The following is a 24,064-nucleotide window of genomic DNA, read 5'->3' as shown; positions in this document are numbered from 1 at the left end:
ATAGATGTCACTTTTTTTGGGTTTTATACAGCAGAGAGCATTAACACAGAAGCAGACTTGAGCAGAGCATTGTTCTGATAGAAAGCTATCCACAGGTCATGGTCACAGAATCATAGAATTGTTTAAGTTGAAAAAGACATTTATCATCACAGAATCCAACCATTAACCCAACACTGCTGAGTCCACTACTAACCCATGTCCCTCAGTGCCACGTCTACATGCAGAGCTTTCCAGCCTGCATGCAGCTGACAAGTTGGAGAAGTTGGGCTGCTAGTCTCAGTCCTGTTTCTTTTTCCATGGTGGGCTGACTTGCTGCCTAGCCCCAGGTATTGCTCAGCCTGTGGCCACCCTCTGGTCTGTGTCTTATGCTGCTCTCTGCAGCTATAAGACAATAAACGTGTGAGATAATGCTCAGAGCATCACTAGTTTTTGTCAGCTCTGTTGATAAATGCCCTTCTCCCCACCCTGCCTTTTTAGTGTTTTAGTGCTCTGTCTTTGTTTGGGCCCCCTCGTTGCCAAGTACAGACAGACAGAATATTTAAGCCCGATTAACCATTTATGGTGAAAACACTCTCCTGGCATTCTGATGAGCATTTCCGGAGAGGAGTTTGCATGCTGTGAAAGCATCAGTGCACTGCAGTGAGAGAAAAAAAAAAAAAAACAAACAAACAAACAAACACAAAACATTGTGGCTCTTGGCCAAGGGAGATGCCCAGTCCTGGTAACACGGGACTTCCTGCAGCATCCCTGGACACAGCTTGGTTTCCCTTTGCTGCCATCAGGAGCTGGCACCTGGGGACAAGCCTCACTGCAAAGCCATCAGTGCTTGTGCTGCTGTACTAATGTCCTGCATGTCCTCAGTTCTCAAAGGGACACATGTTCTTGTGGGACCACACATTGCTTAAGTATGGTACAAAATGGATGTGCAAAGAGATTTCCTCACTTCCTTCTGGCAAAAGTGTCATCAGTTGTACTGCTTCCCATGCTACCTCCTAAACTGCTTCTTTTGGGTCAATTTACAGCATTCAGCATGGCTAGCTCTGGACTCAGTAAGGGTCTGTAAGTGTAGGGCTTTGTGAAGCTCAGCCTGGTTTCCAACGTCATTTCCACCCCCTAAGTGTCCCCAATGAGTCACTGCATTTCCCTCTGTGAGCACAGGTAATCACAAACCTTTGTTCAGCCCTGCTCACAGCACACCTGCAGTGCCCTCTGGCCATGCTGCAGGAGTGGGTGAGGGCAGAATAATGACAGCAGGGTCATTCCCACTGCACTGCACCAGCCTGGCACAGCACAGGGTGGCACAGGAGTCAGGGACCCCCAAAAACCCTCCCTGCAAAAGCAGGCTCTGCTTTTGGGCCATGCACACTGCCACGTCCAAACCCAGAGACAAAAACAAGCCAGCAAAGGCAGCGTTGAGGGGAAGGAAGGAAGACAGTGAGGCTTAGTAAAAAATCAAAAAAAAAAAAATTAAAAAAAAATTTGGCCCTAAAATATGGATTTTATTCCACTGCTTTTTCTTTTTAAAAATCAACCACAAGGCGATTGCCAGATTCCTCAGACCATTTGTTAGCCAACATTTTTGTGAAGTATTTTGAAAGAAAACCATGTGTTCAGCAGCTCATGTGTGAAGAATCTTGAAAAATGTTCTGAAATAGGAATATGTGTATTTGCAAGTCACAGAGAGGACAATGTAACAGCTGGGGTTTCTTAGCAGGAGACAGCAAGAGGTAAGCAACCACTGCCTGAAATTTAATTGTACATTTTATAAATTAGAAATGGGCTTGAACACATGTGTATGGCTGGAACTCCCACATGGGAAGATATTCTAGGGTAAAACTTCTCTTTATATTGGTAAATTTTACTACAATGTCCCTACAGACATTCTACTACAACGTCCCTACTACATTAAATGCAGTCCTGGTCAGGGTATGAAGGAAGCTCATAAGGTGGCAAAAGAGCTTTTTGACCATGAACTCAGAATACCCCTAAAACAAAGCAAACCTCTTCTAGAGAATTACAACAAAGAGATGACAAAAGAAAAAAAGGTACAAAAAAAAAAAGAAAAAAAAAAAGGAATCCTAGGATTCTCTTTTTGGGTTGTTACTTTTTACAGAGCTCTGGGGATTGTGAACATGGGAAGTCTACATGGAAGAACAGTAGGCTGGATCCCAAAATTCCGTTTCCCATGTTGTGGCTGCCTTTTCACTTGAAGCTCCCCAGTTTTGAAATTTAGCTCTTGCAAAAACTGCAAGATATCAGCTGCCACATGCATTCCTTGTGCTGTGCTCAGGGTTTGGAGGGTGCAATGGGTGCCCATGCAGTGCAGGGATTTTCACTGACATTAAAGCACAGGTGAAGCTGGCTCAGCTTTCCAGGAGCTTAGAGTGAGGAACAGGAGGAAATGTGGATTTTGCCCTCTGGCCCTCTTGTTGGAGGGTTCCAGTTAGATCCAGCAGCATATTTAATGGGATGATTTAAGAAGAATGATATTATTCTGCTCTGCTGGAGCCTAAAAGTATCCCTAAAAGCCAGAGCCAGAAGACTGAAGATTAACACTTGGAGTGCCAGTATGTTTTAGTGTTTAACCAAATTAAGGGCTGTGCATGTAGATGTCTTTAGTCAGCATTTGATTCCTCCATGAGGACAGGAACCCCACAAGCTGAAAGAATTGTCCATAGGCTTGGCTTCCTCACCCAGGGTTTTGCCAACTCAGCGGGTCTTTTTGCTTCTGGTAGCATTTGAAGACAAATAATTATTAGCTGAAAAATCATGCTGGCACTTCAGTGAAAGGCTGCGGTTTGGAGCTCTCAGACCAGTCAGTGACTGAAAAACTTCGCTCCAATTGTGGGGGGAAAGAGAAATGTGCTGAAATGGCATCTTTTTATGTGAAGTTTTGCTTGTCTCTGGTGAAACAAGTCCATAAAGTCTGATGCCTATGGCCTCACACAGCAGAAGGTTAGAATACAAATGAGGAAGGGTCTCAATGGGCTTTCCTCATTCTTCACAACCTGGAAGTCCAAGGGATTGGGTCTTGTTGATCCAGAGAAAATCATCCAGAAGAAAAAGGTCAAGAAAATACTCCCCTGATTCAGAATGTTTCACCCAATGTGGAGTGCAAATGATGCTCTCAAGAAGGAGATGGAGGTCCCAGTCCTGACTGAGAGGCACAGACCCTTTGTGGCTGAGCAGGTGATTTGGTGTCTCCTGGACCCACTGTCTGCTTTGCATCACAAGTTAATTTGCTTAAACAAAACCTAGCCTACAGTCTTGGACTGGTGTTATTTCCACGTTCATTTACTTTTACACATCATATTATGGAGACAGAGGTATCCAAATTTCCTGAGCTCTTCTTCCATGAGAGTGTTGGACAAATTGAAGGTTCCAGCAGATCAACAAGTCCTCCTGGAAACTCCTGGTCTCCAGTAAAATCGTTTTTTTTTAAGGCTACAGCAATACCTGCCCCTTCTGCTGCAGGGAGGCTTTCATTCAATTATTGTAGTTAATTATTTTAATTACTTAATTGCTCATTGTAAGTCAGTGGCTGGCTACGTGATTTTCAATACTAGCATTTAACTTAAAATGTGAGAGAACTGGTTTCCCCAACTCATCCTATTCTTTTCTTCTAGGACTCACCCTACAATTGCTCCAATGTTTTTCTTTGATGTTTGAGCTATCAGATCAGTAGTTCCAACTTCCCAGCAGACTTTGAAAAGCAAATTTAATTTGTACCTGGATTTTTTTTCACCCAATCTCTAGGAGATAATTATCTAGTTGGTCTCTGATTCCCTCTTTGGATAATTGCACTTACAAGGAGGCCTACAAAGAAAGGGTGAGGGGCACAACAGGGGATCCTGTTGGGCATCCTGAAAATGCCTTGCCCTTCTCTCTGACCTTTTCTGCTCTGTAGAACAAAAACAGGAGGGTATAGAAATATCATAGAATATATTACTAAACCTCTTACTCACAGCTTCAGGTAAACTACAGTTTGTTCAGGGTCTGGGTGACAGCATCCTCTCTGTTCACCAGATGCTTCTCCTTGGTAGATGTTTTAAGCACAAAAATGACCTTGTTTGATGGATATTCTTGCTCATCTTCCATATAGGCAGCCATGGAGAGAAATGCACAGACTGCACTGTTTTAGGAAATGGTAGCATTGTTTCTGGTGTTGTTGTCTCAGCTTGAGATGGCGAATTTCAAAAGCATTCCCTTCTCACCACTGACACTGCATGTTCACTTTTACATTGCCTTCTGAGCAAAACCAGGGCCAAACTATTTTTCTTTCATTTCTTCCATGTTTCTCTTTCCAATTTCCATGATCTAGTACAAAAATTTTTTTTCAAAGGCATTGGGAGAATCATAGAGTCATGAAATGGTCAGGGTTGGAAAGATGATCTAGCTCAAGCCTCCCCCTACCAGGGGCAGCAATGACAAGAATACTTCTCTTGCTCTTAGTTGCACAAAAAGAAAATTATTCTGACTAAATATAGTGTATATCTGGCAATGGAGAAGAAGTCTTAGGAAGAAAATGGTGGAACAAACTCAAACTTTGCGTTGCCGCTGTGTGACTCCTCTTGCTTTCTCCAGCCAGCAGTTTACATTTTCCAGATGCAAGACCTGGTTTACATTGTCCATTTCGTTGTAATTGGTTTATTACAAAGAAAAGAAAAGGATCTAAAAGTTAGACCTTGGGTCCTGTTAGTAGCAAAAAATAGAAACTGTTGTGACAGTAGAATTGGGGGAATTTTTGCAACTTCTGGGCAATATTAAGTGCAGCATGAATCCTCTTTAGAAGAATTGCTAATTCTGCATTATCCTCAAGAAGTGAGTTAATAACACATCTCTAACCGGGTTTCCTGTTCTTGGCACCGCCAGGCATTTTCTCCCCGTCTTTGTTTTACAGCGGCAGCTCTTGAAGGCGAGCGCTGCCTCCCCTCTGCATTCCTCGACTATCGCCTATCGCTGTCCTTTGTCAGCTCGGGCAATAACAGCAGTGCTCTCGTCTCCTTGTCAGCTGATAAGCGCTTGAGCTGCATCGCGAAGCAGCGCTGACTTTTTGGATGACTGCTCAGCCAAGCAAATAATAAATAGCTCGTGTTGTCTAAGCCCTGAGTGTCAGGGTACCTGGCAGGCAGCTCCGTGCTGTCCTAGCGTGATGCAGGCTCTGCAGCTGCCTCAAGAGGCGTGCAGTGATTTGCTAACCCCATCTAGCTCTGAACAAAGTGGAATTAGACACATTTATAGCACATAAAAGGCTATGGGAAAAAAATACCCACAAACAAATACTAAGTGTTGTGTAATAGATGGATTTTTTTTTTTTTTTAATGGAGTTCTCACCTCCTAAATCGTGTTTGTGGCTCACGTGCCTTATCTTAGAAACACCCACAAACCGATTTGCCAGCGCTTCCAGAGGCAATGTCATTGCCAAATTTACCATTTAGACCTTTTTGAATACCTCTGAGATTCAGATTTTCTGGGAGGATCAGAATAAGCAACACTTTCTCCAACCTGACAGATACATTTGAGTTTTTTCAATATCAGCTTGGTGAGGTGATTCTACATCTAGGAGAGAGGGTTACTGCCTCACCAGCCCAACAGGCTGAAGGGCAGTTTGGTGTTTATGATCATCACGTGTTTAAAACATTGAAACACAATTTTGGGGAAAAACAACCTGTCTATGTCTCGCTTGTATTTGATGTTTGTTTCTCCAACATTACCTACAAGTACACACCCTTTCTCTACATGTTATATACAAAAATATATATGTATATGTATGGAGAGATATGTAACATATATATTATAATCAGAGATTTGTCTTTACTGCATATATAATATGTACAACCATATTATATGTGATGCCTGTAAAAGGAAACTCTGTTCCAGACTTATTTCCCAGCTGGAAATTTGTGGCAATGACTTTGCACATGTGTGCCTGCTCCCCCCTCCTCCAAGGCCAGGGAAGCACACAGCAGGTCTCCTGCATCTCAGAAGAGATCTTGGACACGCCAAGTTTTATTCCACATGGCCGAAGACAGCTGAAGGCTCATTATCCACTGCTAAACATTCAGCTTGAGCTCTTGTGAGTGCTTCCCTCCCTCCTCTGCAGTGTTCTTTCCACTTCATGGAGCCTGACAAATGAAGGAAAAGCCTTTCCTTACGTGTTCAGCTGGAGCCCACTGGAATCAACGTGAACTTCTGCTGCCACTGCTGTTGAAGAAGCCCAAAGGGCCTCTTGAGTTGCAATCACCCCTCAGGATGCCTCGTTTTCTCTGTGCTCTCTATCTTCTAGGAACTCCAAGTGTGACTAATAAGCAATACTCAGCCAAGTTCAGCTCCTCTATTCTTCCTCTAGGCTTGTGACTCCCATTTTGTTCTGTAAAGTCTCAAAGTATTTGCTAGCATCATGGAAACAGGGATTATCTTCATTTTGCAGTGAACAAAGAAATCCAAAAAGAATCCCTGAGATTTAGAATGGCAATCCAGAGTGAAAAATTCATTCTCTCGAAGAACTGCAAAACTGGAGTAAAGGCTCATCAGCCATCTGAGGAATGATTTCACTGCTCACAGTGATACAGCCTAGAGTAAAGATGACAATCTCTTTGCTCCAAAGCACACACAGATTCACCATCCAAGGTCAGAAAGGATTTTTTCCATCACTTAGGCACATTACAGAACATGTCAGCTTTTAGATGACGTACCAGACCTTGGCCACTGAGTCACTAGACAGCCACAGGGAGTGTAACGCCCATCTGTTCTCCTGTGCCTGGGGACATTGAGCAGCTGGGCCTCAGCTCCAAGAAAACAATACCCAACCAAATACACCCCAGTCAGAAGATGAACACAGATCTTGGGGAGCCTCTGCTCCGCTATTTCCACAGCCAGTATGTTTATCATCTTTGACTCTTTCCTTGCTAAGACTGTCATCCACAAGAAGAGCATGGAGTCATCACTTTTAAAGCTTTACATTTCCCCTGCATGTGAAAGGAACACTGTCTCACACGAGGATCTGACCAGCCATCATTTAATCCAGCCTGCGTGGATGTGTTCCCATTTCCTTCCTCAGTCTTCCCCCTTGTTTCTGAGTTGAATGTATCTGAAATCATTCCATTATGAATGACTCTTCTTCTGATTCCAAAGCTCTCTCCACCAAGATGGACTCCACAGCTGGAAAAGATGTACCAGCTTCTTCCATTCTCAGCACAAGCAGAAGAGCACATAGTGGGGACAGTTCTGGAGAAAATGCCACTGCACTCCAGTATCCCTCACCAAGCAATAAGCACCCATAGCCAGGTCTGAGATCCTCAAAGAGAAAAAGTTGAGGGGCTCTGAACCACCTTTGAACCCACTTTTTTTCTTCTCTGCACTTTCTTCATCTTCACTGAGAAGAGATTTCTTCATGCAGAACTTCATCTAAGTTATGGTTAGGAAGAAACTATTAGTGAGAATGGACCCAGGAACGCTGCTTAGGACATAGAGATCTATTGAGGATGTTTCTGACTTATGGAAGAATTCCACATTCCTCCTCATAGACCTTTAGCTGGTGGAGACACAGACACAAGTTTACATGTTTGATGCATCAGGCAGAGGATGCAGCAGACAAGGAAGAATTACCACAGCCAGTGCTGTGTGTTGGATACATCCTGCTGAGCTTTGTTCTGATATCTTCAGAGTGGTGTTCAACCACCAGAAAACCAATGTCCTCCTTGTAGGGTGGGTTGGGTCTCTTGCCTTCATTCTTCCAGCAGCAGCAGTGGCAGTTATGTCATAAAACACAACCCTCCCAAGGGTTGTGATATTGCCTCCTACACAAGCAAAGAAACAAGTTCTCCTGTTGGTGGAGTTGCCTCCCAGAGCCCTAATGGAAGCCCTTGATTTCTTGCAGACACTGATGTGTGCCACCCAAGCCCCTGTGTGAATGGAGCCACCTGCGTCGATGGCATCGACTCTTTCAAATGCTTTTGCCTTCCCAGCTACGGAGGGGACCTGTGTGAGATCGGTACGGCCTCCCTGGCTTCAGCTAATCCCACTAACTGCTGCTCCTCCTTGTTCCCTCTCTGCCCCCCAAAAACAGCTGATCCCATCAGTGCTGCCCTCATCTCCGCGAGCTAACCTCTAACAGCAGCTTAAAACACACCAGGGAAAAGCTTTGAGGCTTTTGAGTGTCTAATTTGTTAAGTTTGCTCCTCACAGCACCATGATTCCTCTAAGATTCCTAAGCAGGAGTTTCTGGTGTCTTCTTCATCTTTGTCTTTTTCAAGTGTCTCTGGTGAAGCTCCACACAGATCAGAACAATGTTGATCATGGAAATTGCTGTCTCTTTGGGTCAAGGGTGATTCTGTTCTTCTGTAACAATAGGGAACTTTCTGAGTACATCTTCACCCCAGGCAAACTTTCTCTGCTAGACTGGAACTTCGTGGAGGGATGCTTCAACTGAGCCATGAAAAATGATTGTGTTTCTCTCGGGGAAGATGCAGCTGAGAGAGGCATCATTCACTCCAGGAATCTCCACTGATTTGACAGAGCATGACATTTTTGTCATTTCCACAACGTGGCTTCCTTTGGCAAAATCAGCAGGGAATGTGTCTTTGAAAAAACAGGAAGCAACCTCTATTTCCATCAAAATTAGTGCACTAATACTTCTTTTTGTTTCTACAAGGAAAGAAAAATAATTTTTTTCCTTAAAGCTAATGAAAGTCCAAACTTTTACCAGCTTAGCTGAGAGGAAGCTCTCCTGCCTTGCTCAAACAAAAGAGAAATAAAGCTGCAGTATCTTCTTCACCTTGCCATGAGTAATGATAACAGATGTTGGATTTTCTCCTTCCCTTTCTCCGCATCTCTTCCTGCTTCCAATATGAACATATGGAGTAGACCATGAGGAGAAGGCTCAGGATTATTGGACCTTCTGGGCAGGAATTGTGCTGCCTTAACATCAGTTTTCCAATGCAACCTCATCAGCTCTTTATTTACTCACCCATGATACCTGTTGCTGAAGATCCTTGTAATCCAGCCAGAGACTCTCCACCCTGTCACTGCTTATGATCTTGTTTCATCCAAGACATACTAAATTTCTTCTTTTCTCTGATTTATGTGCTCTGGTGCCTGGGAGATGCAAGAGGAAGCCAGTGCCCCAAGACTTGTTGGAAATCTTCATATTCCCTTGAGACTGACCATCCTTGCTGCTGGTGTCCAAGAACAATGGGACACTGTAGGTGAAAAATGCACACAGACCATGAAAGTGTCCTCACCAGGGAACAAGATTTTCATCATTCTTTTCCGAGAAAATTTCTGTCATATTTATCTGTAAGAAAAAATTAAGTAAGAAAGCATGGCCTTTCTCCTAGAAAATGGCCTGCTGAGATTCTTTATCATGTGCTGTCCCATCCCCAATTTGTGATGACAAGGGATGCCATTAAAGATAATGGGAAAAAGTCTTAATCTCAAAAGACAGAGCAAGTTCCCCGTTACCTTTCTGCAAGAGATCTGCCTGCAAAACCAAAAAATCCCCTGAGCTTCACCTGCTTCCAGATAACCCATCTGATCTGTTGAAGAAGGCAAGAAATGCTTTTAATATCTCAAATAACTACCAACTACCCCAACATCTATGGAGTGCCTGCAATCTCCAGCTGGAAGAAAGGTGGATTAGGAGGAATTAGAGTTACTGAAAGTGACAAGTGCTTTGACCTACCAAGTTTAACAAAGAAGAAAGAAACTGAGCACAGGAAACCTTACTGAAAAGGGAGGAGGCATGAGGGCTCCTGGAAGCCCACCACTCTCAGAGCAGCAAGGGCCTGAGAAAGGATGGTAGATCAGGCATCTGACAGGCTGAGATCAAACACATTTCATTTTCTGTTTCCTTTAGCCACATGTAGCAGACAGATGTGTGGTGTTGCATTGTGTGGGAACTGCTGAAGATCTTTTCTGGTGGTTTTTCGATTTGTTTCTACTTTCCCCCATCTGTGGTTTTATTTTTCTTAATGAGTGTGTTCAGTTCCTCAATATTTCTCAGATGGTAAAAGACGTTCTGAAAAGCTGAGAAATGTTTGTACTTCTTTAGAGCTTCCAAGCTTTTTCATTAAGATTTAGTTCTCTCTCCCCTCTGTGGTAAATTTCTGTCCCCATTTGTTTTCACCCATCTTGGTCAGTTTGTTTCTCCTCCAGAGCTCCAGAATCACACCAAGTGATGGAACCACCTCTGGTGGTCCCCTCTTTCATTTTCAAGACATATGCATTGATTCTGGACATCTGGGTATGGGGTTGGAGGGTTTTTTCCAAAGCAAGAAAACTCTGCAGGCCAGCACAAGTGGGAAGAGAAGTGTTCTTGCTTGGTCAGTTCCTCAAAAGCAGACTTCAGGAACATTAGACAGGGATTGTATTTCTCAGGAATCAGTCTGTATCATTCAAGCTTTCCAGTAGCACTGGTTGTGTCACTGCAGACACAGGGCCCTGGATGCCTTCTGACAACTTTCCCAGGGAATTCCTACAGGCAAAGGGGTCAGGGTGTGTTTTTTAGTGAAAATGACCATGTGTTGTCCCATGCCATGGGAGCACGAGCTGCTAAGAGGTGAGTTGAAAGCTTTCAGACACGTGCACCAACTCCTCTTCATCCCTCCTCTGTGTGTTTCAGACTTGGAAAACTGTGAGGAAGGCTGGACCAAGTTCCAGGGCCACTGCTACAGGCACTTTGAAGAGAGGGAGACCTGGATGGATGCAGAGACCAGGTGCCGACAACATCAAGCCCACCTGAGCAGCATCATCACCCCGGAGGAGCAAGAATTTGTGAACAGTGAGTGCTGAGGGCAGCCTAAGACTGGGCACGAGTCCAAGCACTGGACTCTGACTCTTCTGTGTGTAAAATGGTGTAAAAATCACCATGAATCCTGGCAAAGCCTCATCCTTGTGTGGGTGCACCCATGCTCGTGGCAGTTGAGTGGGGAGGGAGCTGGGCAAACATGATGTAAGGAAAAAGGGCATCAGGGAATATTGACTGGTTGGCAGCTGAATGAGCCAGAGGCTCCAGGGCCAGGCACAGCTGAGATGGCAAAGAAATGCTTCCAGCAATGTTAAGGACAACCACAACTCTTTTCTCTTGCTCCTGCTCTTCCAGGTCATGCACAGGACTACCAGTGGATCGGGCTCAGTGACAGAGCTGTGGAGAACGACTTCCGCTGGTCTGATGGGCACTCCCTGGTGAGCCTGGAGCCCACAGCACGAGCAGGCACCAGCTTTTTGGGGTGGTGGGAAGGGCCCCGTGGCCTCCATGGGTTGGGCATTGAGTGGAGGCAACCCTAAACTTTGTAGGGCTCATGGTTTTTCCAAGCCTCTAGAAAAGCTGGTTGACATCACAACAGAAATAACTGGTGCAGGGGCAGTGCTGGCAACCCGTGGGATCTGCTGGAGAGGTGTGGGAGAGGTGGGGTGAGCATGAGGGAGGGAGTAAGAGGCACCAGGGCCCAATCTTAGCTGAAGGACTGTCCTCTCTTGGCAGCAATATGAGAACTGGCGGCCCAACCAACCCGATAACTTCTTTTCGGCGGGCGAGGACTGCGTTGTGATGATCTGGCACGAGAAAGGCGAATGGAACGACGTTCCCTGCAACTATCACCTCCCTTTCACCTGCAAGAAAGGAACAGGTCAGCACCCTGTGCCATACTGGCAAGGATGGGGGTCTCAGTAGGTGGCTGTGGGTCTGGAGCAGAGAGCCCAGTGCCCAGGAATGTGGGTTTTGTTACTGCAAAGGGTGAGCAAAGAGATAGAAGAAATTAGAAACAGAAGTTAGCCAAGGGTCTAGGAGAAAGTTTCTCAAGGACTTGAAACTGAATAGGACAAGCCATTAAGATTCAACACCCCCAGGCAGAGTCATACCCTGGCTGCAGCATCACTCCCACAAACACCAGCTCTGTGCCCTCCCACAGACACAGGCAGCTGTTGCGATGCCCAGCTCTCACAGCCTCTCCAGGAGGCATGAGAGGAGCACTGAGGGAAACCCCTACTTAATTTCAAATCACAGAATTTCCATATCCCCCTGCCCATAAGCCTAGTGGACAGAGGCAATCTCAGAAGGAGTTCAGGTTTTATTTGTGGAAGAGTGACAAGGCTTTGCCCACCCAGCCTGCCCTGGGTGTGAGCTGCCTGCTCAGCAAGGCTGGTGCTCTGTCTGTCACTCTCCAGTCTCTGCCTGTGTCTGGACAGGCTGTTTGGGTCCAATCCAGCTAGCTATGGACCCTAGCCCACAAAATCTTACACAGACAAAAGCAAAAGGTGAGAAGCGCTCTTCTCCACATAGGGACAAATGTCCTCTGTTTATTGACTTGAGATGGAAAAACCCACATGGGAAGAGACCTCATGGCTCATGGCAGGAGACTTTTATCCCAGGGGAATGGGGGGCCAATGGGATACCAGTAAGGAGGGGCAAGGGGAGGGAGTGACAAGGGAATAGATGACCAGGGAGTAATGGGGACAGGGGTGGGTGAGGGAAAAGCCGTGCGATAGGAGAGGTGGAAGAACAAACCATGTGGTACAACATAAACTATTCAGCGCAATATAAAGACTACTCAGTGCAAATCTCTAATAACCCAGTGCAAAACAACAAACAAAATAAACCATTTAGTGCAATGCATCACCTGCCCACCTCCCACAGTGGCCTGCGGGGACCCCCCTGCCGTGGAGAACGCCAGGACCTTCGGCAGGAAGAAGGAGCGCTACGAGATCAACGCCATGGTGCGGTACCAGTGCGAGCCAGGCTTCATCCAGAGGCACGTGCCCACCATCCGCTGCCAGCCCGACGGGCACTGGGAGCAGCCACGGATATCCTGCCTAAACCGTACGTCTGGGCTGGGGCTGGTGCCTCCCTGCAGCTGGAAGGAGCTGGGAATGTGGGGCATTGTCGTGGGGCAGGATAGCTCTGAGCCAGGCAGAAGGGGACACAGTGGTTCTCTTAACTTTTTGGGAGTTTCCCCTGGGATGGGGACATGGGAGGTGATATCTTCTGGGGCAGGGGGGGGACCATGGAGCCTGGCTTGCAGGACTGCCCTGGAGACCCACCAAGGCAGAGTAGGGGCAGCTCCAGAGTCAGGAAAGGACAACAAGGAGCTTAGCAATGGCCCAGGCTACTCAGAGAAGGAAAAATAAATGGCTTCTGAAAGGGTGATGCAGGTTGTGCCAAAACCTTCTAAAAGGTATTGGCACAACCTGCATCAACAGAGAGAAGAGGATGGGAGAGCTATGGGATCCCCAAGCCCTTCCCTGGTGTCCCCCTGCCCTGGGAGCAGACAGGAGTCCTGCAGCAGATACAAGCCAAGGCACAGGGCTGGGTTCCTGACTCTCTTTCTGTCAGGCCTCCAGCTGATGGCAGTCAGCCTTCTTCCACTGGTGTGGCCACTCCCAGGCCTGCCTACACCCTTGTCCCAACCCTGATTGCCTGCAGCTTCCCAAGAATTTTGTTGGCCTCAGACAAATCACATCTGTCCAGTAGCCTCCTTGCCAGGTCCTGCTGGGCAAGTCCAGATAAGGCAGATTAAGCAATGGTCCCGCAGCCAGGGAAAGCTGATACAGGCTTAAGGGACAAACCTCTGCCCAGGGAGGAGATGAAAGGAGGAGGGATGGAGGAGGTGTCCAAGGGCGGCTGCCTGGTGCAGACCAAGACGCTGATTCCTTTGGCTCTGCCGTGGGTCTGGAGAGCTGCAGGCTGTTCCCAGCACGGACTGCCAGAGATCAAGAAATGCTGGCAGTCCTGGTCTGCTCTCAGCCAGCTTTTGCTGCTTCCACCAAAACCCTCCTGCAATTATCACACCAGAGCATGCCAGCTTCCAGGGAGAGTGACAGCAAAGATCAGGCAGAAACCTTGTCCCTGTCAGCCAAGCCGGGCTGTTTCCCCTGCTGTGCCCTGAGCACATCGCATACCAAGGCATATTGGGGTTGGGGATTTAGGGATCGATAGGGCAGAGATGGGGACGAGCTGCGCTCCTGGCCGGGCACAGGGAAGGATGGGACGAGCAGCCGTGGAGATGATGCTGCTGCCCAGGCTCTCTCGGAGCCACAGGCACCTTGTCCCCTGGGTGAGGCAGAGCCGGGGCAGGGTGACAGAAGGGCCGATTGTGCGGTGCGGGCGGGCTGGCGCCCCCGTGTTTTTCCAGGCAGCCGGGGGCCGAGGCGGCCAGCGAGGGACAAGCAGCTTCTCTGTGCCGGCTTCTCCTGCCAACAAGGTGCCTTTTCTTCTCCTCCACAGCCTCCAGCTCCCAGCGCAGGCTATACAAGAGGAGCCCCAGGAGCCGGTCGAAACCCAGCGGCAGCGCCGCGCACAGCACCCATTAGAGCGGGGCGAGAGGGGGAAAGCGAGAAAGAGAGATTTTTAACGGAACAGTTATATTAACAGAGTCGATTTCTTCTTCTTCTTGTTGCTTTTTTTTTTGTCATATAAGGAAAAAAAATTATATTAAAGACAAACCCACCTTTGTGTATATATATCAAAAAAAAAAATTGTTTTTCCAAGCACCAAAGCAAAACGAATTAGATCTCAGCATTTTTACTAACCGTCCGGTTCCAATTATCTTCGTGCCTTTGGGGACAGGGAGGGGGGTGGGTTTGCAAAGGGCAGGGGGTTAAGTTAAATAATAAAGATGATTATTTTTTCCTGATTTTATCCACGAACAATGTAATTATTTCTGTTATTTAATCTCCAGGGGTGAACAGCACCTTTTGGGGTTTTATTTTATTTTTTTTTTCCAGAATTCTTTTACTGCTGCAGCACGTCAGGACGGGTGGGGAGGGCCGGGGGGCTGTGGTGGAAGGAGCTGTGGGAGGAGGGAAGTGAGGGGATGCTGAGACCCAGGTGCTGAGACCCCTCTGTGCTTCCCCACTGCCCCCTCTGCAGCACAGCACTCGTCCTGGGACAACGTGCTCTTTCCAGGGGACCGTGCGGGGCACCAGCGTTCCCTGCACCTATTTATATTTTTGAACATATCCTATTTTGAAAGAATGATGAATAATAAAGAAAGCGAAATCGGAACGGGCACTTGGTCAGTGTTGGTTTTTTTTTTTATAGGGAAGAGGGATGTCTGGTGGGCTGGGAGGAGAGGGGTCTCCCATGGCAAGGCAAAAAGGAAGGAAGGGGAACCCAAAGAGGGTGCTCCAAGGTACACAGGAATGGCTCAGCCCCAGGCAGCACCTAAGGGACCTCAGAGCTGGGAGGGGTGTCCCAAACCCTCACTGAAGAAGGACCCTGGAGTAGGATACTGCTGCTCAGCTCTCAGTTTGGGAGGGGTTTAACCCACATGCCTAAAACCCATCTACAACCCATGACCAGCAGGAACACCTTGCAGCTTTCAGTCCTGCCACCCAGGGGGTTAATTAACACTCACTAATGAGGGAACACGAGGCCCTTGCAGGAGCTGAGCTGAGCCAGCACTAATGAGACGATGCTCAGCCAAGGATGAGACAGCCAGGGACCCCCAAATCCTTTCTCCACAGCAGACCCTTGTGTTGGGACAGAGATGGGGACACAGCCATGTCACTCCAGGGCTTTCTCCACCATTTTATTAGAAGATGTCCAGAAAAACACATCTTTTCATAGCCAATGCTCAGAGAAGAAGGCACCAGAGTTCAAATGGAGTTCAGGCAAGGGGCACATAAAGATAAGGCACTTGTGCTCCAGCAGGGACAGGCACAATGGCATCCTTCAGCAGGACATGGATGGGGCTGGAAGAGGGGCCAGGATGCAATGGAGATCCCTGCTCTCTGCTCTGGCCAAACCCAGCCTTGCCTCTCTCCCTCATGGCCTTGCCTCACGGACTGGGAGGCAGGACCAGCCTGGAAGGGCAGGTGGGTGTCAGTGACAACCTGCCACTGCAGGGAAGGGCCACCACCCATGGGGTGGCACGGCCAAGTGGGGTGGCAGCAGTAGCCCATGGGGACCATCCCTGCACACATCCCACGACAGGGACTGTCCCACGCTGCCCAGCTGGCAGCCACCCCAAGCAGCTGTGAGTGCCAGCTGCTGAGCAACATGTGGAAAATATAAAGGAAGGAAACAAAACAAAACAAAACAAAACAAAACAAAAAGAAACAAAACAAAAAGAAATCTCTCCCCACCCCACCTCCCCCAGTCACCCCCAGAACAGCCCTTGGAAATGCCCAGCACTGGGCGCTGGAGGGATGGAAACGTCCTTCATCCAAGAAGGATCCCTCCCGGCTCCTTATCTCTCTCGGTAGCAGAAGACTCCAAACCTGCCCTTTCTGGGGAAGCCGAAGCTGCGGACGCCGGGCTCGGCGGGGCCGCAGTTGGCCCGGGGTGTGACGATGGGGTAGCGCACACTGCCATCTGCCAGCCAGCCGGCATTGCAGCGGTCCAGCCCCGCCAACTTCCAGGCCGAGTAGAGCTGCCCCACCCGGGCGATCTCGGCCCCGGCATCCTGGCAGCTCTGCTTGGCCTCCTCCAGCGTCATCCCAGCAGGGCCGTCCAGGTAGAAAACCTCTCCTAGGAGGGAGAGCGGAGCGTGAGATGGGAGCATCACCCCGAGCATCCCCGTCTGGAATGCCAGGAACAACCCCACCCAGACAAAGTCCTGTGCCCTAAAAGGGAGGGATGGCCCAGGTAGAAAACCTCTCCTAGGAGGGAGAGCGGAGCGTGAGAGGGGAGCATCATCCTGAGCATCCCCATCTGGAATACATCACAGTGCAACAGAATGCCTGGAACAACCCCATCCAGGCCAAGTCCTGTGCCCTAAAAGGGAAGGATGGTCCAGGTAGAAAACCTCTCCTAGGAGGGAGAGCAGAGCGTGAGAGTGGAGCACCATGCCGAGCATCCCCATCTGGAACGCCTGGAACGACCCCACCCAGGCCCTAACAGGGAGGGACACACAGCACCTTCCGAGCAGCCCAGCCCCCTGCCCGGCCCAGAACGCACCTTTGAGCGCGGAGGAGAAGCAGAAGGCATCGAAGCGGTGCAGGTGGCGGTGCCGCGGGCCGTAGCTGCGGATGCCCGGGGCGAGGTGCACGCCCCCGCAGGGCTTGCGGGGCAGGCGGATGGGGTACTGCACCGTGCCATCGGCCAGCCAGCCCGCGTTGCACCAGTCCAGCCCCTCGCTCCACGCCTGGAAGAGCTGGTTAAAGTTGGCGAGGATGGCACCCTGGTCCTGGCACGCTCGCTCGGCTTCGTGGAAGTTGAGCCTGTACTGCCCGCGGGGAGGCTGGTAGGGGAACACGATGCCTGGAGGCAGACGGGACACTCAGCTGGCTCCGCGGGCAGCCCACCCAACCCGAGCCCAGCCCCAGCAGGAGCCACGGGGGTCCCTGAGCCGTGTCAGATTCAGGCTCTGGGACAGGGACCACCTCCGTGTGGCGGAGACAAGGCTCAGGCATGCAGGGATGGGGACGCTCTGGACATGCAGGCGCCAGCAGCGAGTTGCCAGCGACATCTGGTGGCACAGGGACACACGAGCTCGGTCCTGGGGACACCAGGACCCCCTCACGGGGACAGCACCTGCATATACAGGGATGCACAGACTATTATGGGGATGCAGGGAGCACCACTACGGTCCTGGGAACGCACAGACAGTGGTCCCAGGGAGGCATGGACCACCCCTGTGGGGATGGAGAGATCGTTGTCATGGAGATACACAGGCTTCAGGAACAGGGATACAAGGGTCAGCATCCCCATGATCCCAGGGGGCACATGGACCACCAGTATGGGCATGAATGAACCTCTGTCGGGGATGGATGAACAACAGAGCCACGGACATCACCACTTTGGACACAGTCACAAGGACTGGCAGGGACGAGTCACCCTTGGAGGCAGGGCCAGGGACCAAGGGGGTGGGGCAGGGACAAGCAAAGGGGACATTTCCACAGCTCTGAGCTCCAAAGCAATGTCAGGGCTGAGTCAGGTCCCTCATGACAAGTGAGCAAGAGAGGCTGGAGCAGTCACCAAGGATCAGCATCGGGATATCCAGAGCTGGGAGGGGAGGGGACAGCTCCACGTAATGCAGCATAGTGGGAAGATGGGAGGGTAAAGGCAGGAAATGCTGCGGCCCTGGGGTCACTCCCAACTCTGACTCCAACAGCACCCTTGGTGTCCCAGCTGGGCAGGCAGCTCTGGGCTCACTCTCACTCCTGAGGCCAGAGCCAAACAGCCCCAAGCCACCGTCCCATCACACCAATCATTCCAGCCCCTTTCTGCCGTGATCAAGCTCCCCAACCCCCCTGCCTTGCTGTGTCCCCAAAGGAGAAGGTACCACAGGAAGGCCAGGCTCACTGGCTCGGCACAGAGGGTGGTGTGGTCCCCAGCATGCCCCCACCTTGCAGCCGAAGCTCCACAACGTCGCTCTCGTCCTCCAGCCCATCGATGACCGTGCAGCGGAATTTGCCATCGTCCTTCAAGCGCACGTCGCTGATGACCAGCGAGGCCCCGTGCCAGCTCTCCTCACCAGCCTGGCTGATGTGGGCACGGCCCTTGAAGTCCCCAAAGGCCACGTAGGTCTTGCCAACCGCCACCATCACATCCTGCTCTTTGGTGTAGTCGTCCCGCACCTTGGACCACTTGATGCGGATTTTGTGCTTGGGGCCCTGGTCAGGCTCGTAGCGGTAGCGGCAGGGCAGGGTGGCGTTGGCACCATTGTAGCTGTAGACAGGGTCTCTGGAGGCTTCCACCACTAGCCTGGATCCACTGAAGTAATCCACTGGGAGGAAGAAGGAAGGTGTGATGGGCATGTCAGGATCCAGGGCTGGGCATCCCCAAACCTTCCCTCCAGCCACCACCTCTTCTACCATGAGAATCCCCAAATATCCCTGAAGTGTTCCCACACGCTGCTCTGAGCCCCACATCCTACCAAGTGATGGGTCTCCACCCCACCAGAGTCAGGGGGGTACTTCAGCCTCCTGTGACAACCTGCCAGGCCCCAGTGTCCCCGATATACCTTTGTCCTGCTCGTCGCTATTGTCATTCATGATGTGGTTGTAGTAGAAGCCATTGTGGAAAGGGTGGTAGGAGCCACTGGCCAGGTGCAGCAGGGTGGCCTTCAGGAGCAGTGGGAGCAGCAGCATGGCTGGGAAGCAAATCCGGGCTGCAGAGGGGGAAAGGACTGCTGTGACACCCCCAAATAGCCAGGAGAAAGCCAGCACAGCCTGGCAGTGGTGCTAACCATACCAGGGGTGTGAGGAGAGGGTGGGAAGAGCCAGCAGAGCAGCTTGCCCGCCCGCAGGGGAGAGTGCAGGCAACCTGAGCCGTGCCCCCAGTCCCCTCCATCCTCATCCTCCCGCCTGGCTCACACCTCCACATTCCCTGCCCATCATGGGGGTGCCCACTGCGGGGAACACCTGGCCCCAGAGCGAGTCGGGGACGGGGCAGCTGGAGGAATGGGATCCCAGGGTGTCCTTTGGGCAGGGAGTACTGGGAAAAGGTCACGCAGGGGTGCAGGGGGAGAGAAGAGGCTGAGCCCCACTGCAAAGCTGCAAGCTCGGTTTACAGAGGCAGCCGAGCGTGCAGCCCGACCGAGGAGTGGGCGAGAGAGCTCGGGCTGCCTCCGCTGCCCCGGCTCGGGACAAAGCCCAGCAGCATTCACCTTCCTGGCCAAGGACCCCCTGCTCCAACCCAGGGCTGCCCCTCTGCATCACAGGCATGGCTGGCACCGACCCCACGCGACACATTTGGCTACCAAAGCACGTCCCATCGGTGGGGGTAGCCTGGCTACCCCACGACACCAGAAAAGTGCACTGTCCCGAGTTCTGGGGGCCGGGACACTCAAGGGTGTCCTGCCCGGGGCTCACCCAGGGCGCTACCAGCAGAACTGGCTGCTTGTGAGCATTCCCGGAGCCGGCAGAGGGGGCCCGGCACCCGGCAAGCCTCCGGCAGACCCCTTCCCACCCCGAGGGGGTGTCTGACATCCGTGCCCTGTTTAGACAAGGCTCACCAGTGCCTGCAAACATACCCCGGGGCAGGGGGCTGGGGGAGAGCAGATGCTCCACCCGGAAGGTTCCGATACGGGGTGCAGCGGTGCTCTCCAGGGTCCGGGCTGTGAAACCGGCTGCTCCCACCGCAGCTTGCTCAATCCCTGACTTTCCCCTGCAGTCAGTGCCTCTGCTCACCCTGGGGTGCAGCCGCACTTGCCACCACCCGCTGGTGCCAGCAGAGCCGGTGCCCGAGGGCGCAGGGCGCGGGCACAGCCCGGGAGCTGGCACTGGCGCGGCGCTGCTGGCACCGCGGGGACACGGCGGGGACACGGCGGGGACACGTGCTGCCCACGCGACACAGGGGGGGCTCGAGGCTCGGCAGCTTCACACCTCGCTGTGCAGGGCACAGCCCCGCTCCCCCTGCGCCCCAGTGCCGGGTGACCCCCCCAGAACCCAGGGATGTGCAGTGTGCCCAGCGCTCTCAGCTGTGAGCATCGTGCTGCAGCGCTCAGCACAGCGATGCCTGGCACCTACAGCAGGGATGCCCGGCTCCCTCGATGGCAATGCCATCCCCCCTGCCCTTCGCGGCAAGCAGGGTGCCCATCGCCCCGGGTGCCAGCCCTCCCCAGTCCCGGCACTGGGGCCAAGCCCTACTCACGCTGGTTGCGGACAGGCGTGCAGGCAGGCTGCAGGCAGATGCACTGTGTTTAGGGCTCTTGCAAGGCTGAGAGGAAGCAGCTCCAGGGCCTGCCTCTTAAAGGGAAACACACGCCTTTCCCAACCCCCTGCTCGCAGCCCGCAGCTGGGGTGGGTGCCCCCGGCCCCCGCCTGCCCACCATGCCTGGGTGATGTCCTCACCGTGTGTCCTCACACTGCCCACATGCTGCCCACACACCTTGTCTGCGGTGTGCCAGCTGCCTGCACTGCCCCCGACTTGGAAGGGGCAGCAGTGGGGAGAAACCTGTCCTATTCAGGCTGGTGGGATCCTGTGATGTCCCGTGCAAAGCCCCAGTGCCAGGGAAGAAGAGACATCCCTTGTGCCACATCCCACTGGAGGGGACTGGCCACTGTCTCCAGACAAAGGAGGTGTCCAACACACATGTGGCAGGAGCACTGCAGGCACAAGCAGCTCGGGACAGGTGGGCTGCGGCACGGAGTGATCTGTGCCCAGTGCCTGCCTGCTCTGGAATTCAGGAGAGACAGCTGAGCTGCGGGGTTCAGCCTCTTCAGGGTCTGCTTGATGCTGCGGGGACAAGGCAGAGGTACAGAAACCAGGGCAAAAACTCTGGGGTGCCGAGTTGCACCCATCTGTGGGGGCATCATCCCTAAACTTGGGTGATGCCCTCCATGCCAGCTCCCCCTGGCACACAGACACAGCTCCATCCAGGAGGATCGAGTCCTCAGGCAGGGCAGCACGGCGGCGGCACCGCCAGGGGATGCCGGTCAGGGGATAGACAGAAGGGACAAACAGAGGAACCACGACGCGGCGTGTGCCCTGACCCATCGACCCGCTCTCCCAGCCCAGCGCGCCGCTTCATCCCCCACTTTGTTGTTTTACAGCGAGGAAATGAGGCGCGGGGGCCCCGGTCCAGCTCTTGCCGCCGTGCAGGATGGCTTCAAGCCGGAAAGAAAACAAGCCGTGTAAAAACAAACGGCCCGAGGCTGGCTGGGGGTGAAGGGGGCCGGGAGCCCAGCCCGGAGCGCTCGGGGTGCGATGCTGCCTGCCCGCCGCCGCCGCGCTGATAGCGAGCAGCCAGCAAGGAAACGGCGTTATCAGCCGCCAGCGCCGGCACCGCAGCTGCCCCGTGGGAAGCCCCGAGCAGGGATGGCTGCACGACCCTTGGAGGCACTGCTCTTCCTTGTTCTCCTTGTGCCTGCACACCCTCATCCCTGCCAGCCCTCCCTGACCAGGGATGCTCCCTGCACCACCCGGGGTCTGGAGGCACTGCTCTCCCTTGCTCTCCTTTTCCCGGGGTCTGGAGGCACCGCTCCTCCTTGTTCTCTTTTACCCGGGGTCTGGAGGCACCGCTCTCCCTTGCTCTCCTTTCCCTGCACACCCCCAGCCCTGCCAGCCCTCCCTGACCAGGGATGCTCCCTGCACGACCCAGGGTCTGGAGGCACTGCTTTTCCTTGTTATCTGTTTCCCGGGATCTGGAGGCACTGCTCTTCCTTCTTCTCCTTTTGCCCGCACACTCCCAGCCCTTCCAGCCCTCCCTGACCAGGGCTGGATGCGGCACCCAGGGTCTGGAGGCACTGCTCTTCCTCGTTCTCTTTTCCCGGGGTCTGGAGGCACCGCTCCTCCTTGTTCTCTTTTACCCGGGGTCTGGAGGCACCGCTCTCCCTTGCTCTCCTTTCCCTGCAGCCCCGCAGCCCTGGCAGCGCTCCCCGAGGCGGGGCGCGGCGGAGCCGGGCTGCCCGGACCCGGGAGTGTGACGGCCGGGCGCGCCGCCCGCTCGGCTGCCCGGAGCAGCCTGTCCCGCAGCCCACAATGCAGGCACAATTACACCTTCCGGCATGGGGCCATGCACTGCCTGCATCCTGGCCGAGGGTCGCTGCTGACCCCCAGCCCTGCCACTTGGCCGGAGGAGGTGGTGGGATGGTGTCCCAGCTGCATCCTGGCTGTCAGGGCCCTGCTGCAGCTGCTTGCCCAAGGTGTTCTGGCGATCCAGCAGTTGGGATGGTTCCCTGAACCTCCGGGCTGTGCAGAGAACAGACAGCCCTGTTGGGGCACGCTGCTCCCTGGCATGGCTGTGCCATTGTTCCAGAGCCGAGGAACAAGCCCCACAGTGTCCTGCACTGCCTGCACCACAATACCTGCCAGCAGCCATCCTCTGCCCGGCCTGAGCAGGGGAGCAGCAGCAGCAGGGAAGGGGACAGGGACGCTTTCTGGCACCTCTTCTCAGCACCAGCTCCTGCCTCACCTTAGGCCACTCTTTTCTGGACATGGGCAGTGATTTCTTCATCTCCTCCTAGGGAGCAGAGGCATGAGGAAGGATCTGGCCACCAGCAGCCCTGAGGAAGAAGGGATCTCCTTCATTCCTTCCCACCTCTCATCCTCCTTTTGTTTTCTATTCCCAGAGATGTACCTGGGTGTGACCACAGGTTTCAGGTTGAGCAAAGCTGTGCAGGGTCAGGGAAGCTCTGACCTGGGAGCACATGTTTAGGGCACGTGTCTAGAGCTGGCTGAACATTTGGCTGAATGGGAGCCATAAAAGTGTCATCCCCATCTTCCCCACCTCAAAGCCAGCACCTGACAGCTCTGCTGTGGCCTCACCAGAGATCTGTCCATGAAATGCTGCTTGCACAGGATGATTCCAGCAGGAACACTGACATTCCTGGTGGGATGGAGGAGTTTGTGATCTGTGCTGGGCTTTCCGGGTGGTGTGAGAGGATGCTCTCCCCGAGGGCTGCTTCCTGAGGATCCAGCTGCCAACAGCTGGCAGCAGCCAGCAGGGTGCCACAGTCTGCCGGCCATCCCGGCCTTCCTGCTGTCCCAGCAACCCAGCCACGTCCGGGAAGAGCATCCAGGGAGATAGGGACAAGCCCCGAGGGGCTGTGCATGGCGGGGAGGGCACTCTGGCTCTCCCAATCCCCCCATCCTGCAGCTCCAGTGGATGAAGGAAATGCCACAAGGCTGGGAAGGGGCTCAGTATCCATTAGAGGGGCTTGCCTGGGGTGTAGCAATGGGCAGGGGGAGCAGCAGCAGAGGGCTGAGGATGCATCCCCCGCCCTGGTGTGCAGCATCTGCTCCCATCACCCTTCTCATGGAGCCCCTGCCATATCCCTGGCTCATGGCTCTCTTGGCTGGACTCAAAGCGAACTGCTCTTATCTCTGCCTCAGCTTCCCGATGATAAGGGTGGCATGTCTGGAGGTGAACTGGGCAGACTGTCCCCCCTGTCCCTGTCTCTATCTGTGGCTGCTATTTGTCACCAAGCAGCTGCAGCCACAGCCACAATGAAGTCAGCCCAGTCTTCACAAGCAGATCCCCAGCTCCTCTGATGCCCACGGCTGGCACTCCCAGGGCAAGGCAAGAGCCCACCTCCCATAAGCAAGGCCAAGGAGGAGATGCCTGGCTGATCAAGGCACTGCTGGCTACAGGGAGGTGCAGAAGACTGTCCACAGCTGCAAGGACAGAGAGCTGTGGTAAGATATAGATGACACTTGGCTATTCATGCCAATTTCAGG

At 52.6% G+C, this 24,064-nt stretch overlaps 2 protein-coding genes across 3 annotated transcripts in view; one reads left to right on the top strand and one right to left on the bottom strand.

Annotated features, from left to right (window-relative positions):
• The window catches only part of ACAN (aggrecan), a 28,034-nt gene extending 13,727 nt beyond the window's left edge, over window positions 1–14,307 (top strand). The window contains exons 12-17 of the mRNA XM_063169221.1: window positions 7,880–7,993; window positions 10,622–10,780; window positions 11,102–11,184; window positions 11,483–11,627; window positions 12,635–12,817; window positions 14,222–14,307. Coding sequence (XP_063025291.1) covers window positions 7,880–7,993; window positions 10,622–10,780; window positions 11,102–11,184; window positions 11,483–11,627; window positions 12,635–12,817; window positions 14,222–14,307 — 770 coding nt within the window. The remainder of the gene's footprint in view (window positions 1–7,879; window positions 7,994–10,621; window positions 10,781–11,101; window positions 11,185–11,482; window positions 11,628–12,634; window positions 12,818–14,221) is intronic.
• Window positions 14,308–15,506: 1,199 nt separating this feature from the next.
• On the bottom strand, window positions 15,507–20,608 carry HAPLN3 (hyaluronan and proteoglycan link protein 3). Of its 2 annotated transcripts, none has more exons than XM_063169860.1 (5): window positions 20,537–20,608; window positions 18,906–19,052; window positions 18,288–18,668; window positions 16,898–17,200; window positions 15,507–16,468 (listed from the first exon to the last, which is right to left on the bottom strand). In XM_063169860.1, the coding sequence occupies exons 2-5, from the start codon at window positions 19,030–19,032 to the stop codon at window positions 16,188–16,190; spliced, it is 1,092 nt and encodes a 363-aa protein (XP_063025930.1). In that variant the 5' UTR covers window positions 19,033–19,052; window positions 20,537–20,608; the 3' UTR covers window positions 15,507–16,187. The 2 variants fall into 2 exon arrangements, with proteins under 2 accessions (XP_063025930.1, XP_063025929.1); XM_063169859.1 differs by lacking the exon at window positions 20,537–20,608 and adding an exon at window positions 19,917–20,113.
• Between the last annotated feature and the right edge of the window lie 3,456 nt (window positions 20,609–24,064).

Source organism: Melospiza melodia, chromosome 15, assembly GCF_035770615.1.
Source record: "Melospiza melodia melodia isolate bMelMel2 chromosome 15, bMelMel2.pri, whole genome shotgun sequence".
Lineage (NCBI taxonomy): Eukaryota > Metazoa > Chordata > Aves > Passeriformes > Passerellidae > Melospiza > Melospiza melodia.
Note: the sequence above shows the minus strand (reverse complement) of the source record. Positions and strands in the feature narration are given on the sequence as shown.